The sequence below is a fragment of the Pygocentrus nattereri genome, chromosome 9 (genome assembly GCF_015220715.1).
Source record: "Pygocentrus nattereri isolate fPygNat1 chromosome 9, fPygNat1.pri, whole genome shotgun sequence".
Classification (NCBI taxonomy): Eukaryota; Metazoa; Chordata; class Actinopteri; order Characiformes; family Serrasalmidae; genus Pygocentrus; species Pygocentrus nattereri.
The window spans coordinates 6,583,378-6,588,377 of NC_051219.1; the positions used below are offsets into that span (position 1 = coordinate 6,583,378).

At 39.2% G+C, this 5,000-nt stretch overlaps 2 protein-coding genes across 5 annotated transcripts in view; one reads left to right on the forward strand and one right to left on the reverse strand.

Moving 5' to 3' along the window:
• Positions 1 to 5,000, forward strand: part of LOC108415618 (protein NLRC5-like) — an 802,877-nt gene that overhangs the window by 21,082 nt on the left and 776,795 nt on the right.
• The window catches only part of LOC108415395 (NACHT, LRR and PYD domains-containing protein 3-like), an 843,678-nt gene continuing 842,471 nt past the window's right edge, over positions 3,794 to 5,000 (reverse strand). For 2 of the 4 annotated variants that reach the window (XM_037540844.1, XM_037540843.1), the window contains one exon: positions 3,804 to 4,079. In XM_037540844.1, coding sequence (XP_037396741.1) covers positions 3,899 to 4,079 — 181 coding nt within the window. In that variant the 3' untranslated portion in view covers positions 3,804 to 3,898. Of the gene's footprint in view, positions 4,080 to 5,000 lie in introns of all 4 variants that reach the window. The other 2 variants (XM_037540838.1, XM_037540833.1) reach the window with 2 other exon arrangements.

Below are 5,000 nucleotides of genomic sequence, written 5' to 3' on the forward strand. Positions count from 1 at the left end.
CTCAAAATATCCTTTGTGCAATATTAGAATCCCCCTATTTCAATGAAGAAACCTTCCCAAATCTAGAAACTGAAATCAGCCATTTCCAAAAACCTCGTAAAAGGCCATGTAATTATCTGTGGGGACCTAAACGCAAGAACAGGAGACCAACCAGACTTTATCAGCAGTCAAGGTGATCACTTTATAACAGGAGAAAGTTTTATATTTCCCTCTTACTCCCCCAAGAGAAAACTGTGACAAGTCAATAAACGCACATGTGAAGAACCTACTGCAGCTCTGTTGAAGCCCTGGGTCTGTACATTGTAAACAGACGGCTGCGAGGGAACTCCTCTGGTCAGCTCACCTACAGCTCAGCTCTAGGCAGCAGTATGGTGGACTACACTATAACAGATCCGGACCTGACTTTCCTGAGAGCCTTCACAGTCAAGCCATTAACACCCCTCTCTGACCACAGCCAAATCACTATATACCTGAAAAGAACAGCTACAAATGATAATCAGCGAAAACCCAGCCCAATGTACAAACTCAGACCACCCCTCAAGTGGGCTCAGGACTGAAAAATATCTCCAGAAATCCAGACCCGTCTTGACTCCTTCCTGTCAAACATCTACCCCCAAAATAAAGAGAGTTGAGGTGGTTCTGGAAAACCTCAACAAAATCTTTGCTCATGCAACACAAATTTAAAATCTGACTGTTAAAAAAAACAAATCTAAGAGCTCCCAGTCAAACAAAGAGTTTGATCAGGACTGCAAAAAAAAGAGGCAAGAAGTTTATCCAATCAGAAGCACAGAGAACTGCATAATCAGGAACTGTGTACAAAATACTGTGAGATACTTAAACAATATAAATGCATAATGAAAACAAAAAAGTACAAATACACACAAAATCAAATAAATTACTCTGAGAAATCACTCAACTCAAATTTATTCTGGGACCACTGGAAATCACTAAACAGAAAAAACCAAGATGATATAACAGTTAGAGATGGGGATATATGGAGAAACCATTTTGGGAATTATACAGAAGTCCATCAGTAAATGTAGAGCAAGAAAAAATATCTGGAAAATTACAAGTTCTTGATAAACCATTAAGGACTATCAAAATCTACTGGACTTCTCAGACTTCTCAGAAGAATTAGAAGAAAAACTCCAACCCAATAAAGCCTGTGGTACAGATGGCATCTTAAATGAAAAGCTAAGAAACACTGACCTTAAATTCAAATGGGCTTTTCTAAAACTCTTCAATCTTATTTTAAATGTAGGCCATTTCCCCACAGTCTGGAACGAGGGGCTCATCACCCCCATATTTAAATCTGGAGACAAACTTGACCCAAACAATTACAGAGGAATCTGCATGACCAGTAAACTGGGAAAGGTCTTCTGAAGCTTCCTCAACACTTGAATAACTCACTTTCTAAAAGAACATAATGATCTAAACAAAAACCAGATGGGCTTCTTACCAAGTCATCAAACATCAGACCACATCTTCACTCTTCATACACTAATCGATAAACATGTAAAACCAAAACAAAGGCAGAATCTTTACGTTTCACCGACTTTCAAAAAGCTTTTGACTGAATTTGGCACAATGGATTATTTTATAAACTCACTGAAAGTGAGGTGGGGGGTGGGGGGAGTACGATGTTATTAAATCTATGTATTCTCACAGTAAATGTGCAGTGAAGATTGGAACAATCACAACTGGGTTCTTTCCACAGTCGTGAGGAGTGAGACGGCTGCAGCCTGAGCCCCACCCCGTTTAACATGTACATCAATGAACTGGCTGGAGAACTTGACCAGAGTGATGAAGAACCTGGACTCTCTATGGGAGATACAACAATTAAATGCCTCCTCTAGGTGGACGACCTCGTCCTACTGTCACCTACCAGAGAGGGGCTTCAACAAAGTTTAGAAATCTTGGACAACTGTTGTACAAATTGGGCTGTAGAGACAAAGAGAGAGAGAGAGAGAGAGAGAGAGAGAGAGAGAGAGAGAGAGAGAGAGAGAGACAGTGAAGAGTGTGTGTGGTTATGTGAACATTGCTTGGTTATGATTTCAGTACTTTTTACTCTGTTTTAGTCACAAAGACCAGAAAAAATATCTACTATTTAATTCCTACGTACAAAGTGCTGATCAGAGAACATGTGGTTTCTGTGTAATTACTATGGACAAAGTTACACTAGTTTACAGTCCTGTTACTACAATGTTACAACACTGTTACAGAGAACTTACCAGTAAACATACCAAGTAATACTGAATGTGTTACTGTACTGAAATAAAGGGACTTCATCTCATTTATTCTACTTCTAATTTAGATCTACTTCCTCTGTCACATATGCAGAAACTTACAGAAACACTGAATCACTAAAAGCTGAAATATTCCTGGAATTTCTCACATTAGTTACTCTGTACTTACACACTGAACTGGATCATTATGCACTAAATATTACTAGTAAGTCCAACATATCATTAAATCCTGAGGAAGTAGTTACACATACCTGATACTCTTCATGTAGTTTTAGTAGTTTGTTATGTAAATTAATATAAATGTTCAAAATACGTTCCAGAAACCACCAAATATTTACTTATTAAATACTAGTTACTTACTGTAACATCATAAAAAGATCTGCCCAGTTTCCAGTCAACACTCTCATACTTTCTCTTTAACCTGGGAACCTTTTAAACACTATGAAATCAATGAATAATCTGCTGAATAATCTAATCTGTTAACGCTGCACAATCACAAGACGACGCCCGCGGATCTTAAATGACTGAGAACAACGCAGTTACACGTGATTGGAGGAACTGGTGACGTCATCGAGACTGGAATTATGGGAAATGGAGTCCTGGAGCGTGCTAGCCAAGGGAGGAGATCCCAGAATTTTCCTACAGCAGTGAAATACATGAAGGTACTGAAAGGCTGAATCACTAAAACCTGAAATACACCTGGTATTTCTCACAACAGCTCCTCTGAAGTTAAAAGGTAAATATGAATGATTTACAAGTAACACTTCATATTTACCTTTAACTTCTGAATAAGTGCAGCTGGAAGTCATTAGTAGTGTGTTATGTAAAAAACGATATATGTGTAAAGTAAGTACCAGCAAATTACTGCTAAATACCACAAATTTACCTTCATTAAATATTAGTTGACTTTAGTTCTGTAAAATAAGGATCTACCCAGTTCTCATTCACCAGTCTCACACTTTCTCTTTAAAGGGGAACTCCATCCATTCAGCTAAATGAATCAGTCAATTAACGCTTTAGATGTAAAAATCATTCAGAGCAGTTTGGAGTGAAATGAGCCTTTCTAAAGAAATTTACAGTCAAAATTATTCACCACTATAGTTCTAGGAACCAGACGTTTTCATGTCTGCACTACAAATATCACCATTTTATCTGCTCCTAAATGACCAGTGAACTTACACGTATCTCAGGAGCTTTTATCTGTCACGCTGATCGTGGTGAACTAGTGCTAAACTGAAAAAATACGTTTTCTTTAGGTACAATTTTTTCCTTACAACGCCCTGCAGGAACCTCTCCGCCCTAAATGCACTCTGGGGAACGGTCGGACTGCAGAGCCGCAAATTTACACACCTGCAGTTTCACTGCAGCAGAAACTGGATTCTAACTAGGAAAGAAACGTTGATGAGTGAAATAAATTAGTCGTCATTAAACACCCAACACATCTCACTGTTAGCCGTTAGCTTAGAACAGATTGGCTCTCCTTAGATTTTCAGTAAAGAGTAAAATTACTACAAGTACAAATAAACATCATGTCTCTCTTTCTGTCCTTCAAACACACACACACACACACACACACACACACACACACACACATGAACACATCAAGCTCAGAAATAGCAAAGTATGTTAAGGAGGCAGAAAAGTACAATGAATTAATACCTGAGTGTCTCCAGTTTACAGTGTTGATCCTCCAGTCCAGCAGAGAGCAGCGTCACTCCTGAATCACACAGACAATTTTTACTCAGATCCAGTTCTCTCAGACTTGAGGAGTTTGATCTGAGAACTGAGGCCAAAGCTGCACAGCTTCTCTCTGAGAGACCACAATGAAACAGCCTGTGACAGAAATGATAGGAGATACATTATCATTACACCCTCAAATACAAACAGACCTACAAAACACTCAACAGGAAAAAAGACATTCTGACAGAAATCATCTCCCTGACTCACAAACACAGTTCACTATTACGGAGAAACCAGGTGAAGATCTAAAAACAGTTATTTGATTTTATGTACACACACACACACACACACACACACACACACACACACACACACACACAGTATATATATGCAGACAGAAAGAGACAGAAAGACAGAGGGAGAAAGAGAGAAATATGAAAGAGAGAGAGAGAGAGAGAGAGAGAGAGAGAGAGGGAAGGAAGAGAGAGTGAGAAAGAGATACGCACAGAGAGAGAGAGAGAGAGAGAGAGAGAGACAGAGAGACAGAGAGACAGAGAGAGGGAGAAGGGGAGACCGAGAGAGAGAGTAACAGAGAGAGAGAGAGAGAGACAGAGACCTAGAGAGAGAGAGATATTAGAGAGATAGAGAGCAAAAGAAAGAGAAATATGAGAGAAACACATAAATAAGAAAAAGAGATATATAGAGAATGAGACAGAGAGAGAGAGAGAGAGAGAGAGACACAGAGAGAGAGAGAGAGAGAGAGAGAGAGAGTAACAGAGAGAGACCTAGAGAGATAGAGGGATAGAGAGAGAGAAGGAAAGAAAGATAAATATGAGAGAAACACATAAATAAGAAAAAGAGATATATACAGAATGAGAGAGAGAGAGAGAGAGAGAGAGAGAGAGAAAGAGAGAGAGTCAGAGAGAGAGGGGGGGGGACCAAGAGAGAGAGAGAGAGAGAGAGAGAGAGAGAGAGAGAGAGAGAGAGAGAGAGAGAGAGAGAAATATTAGAGGGATAGAGAGAGGGAAAGAAAGAGTAATATGAGAGAAACACAGAAAAATAAGAAAAAGATAT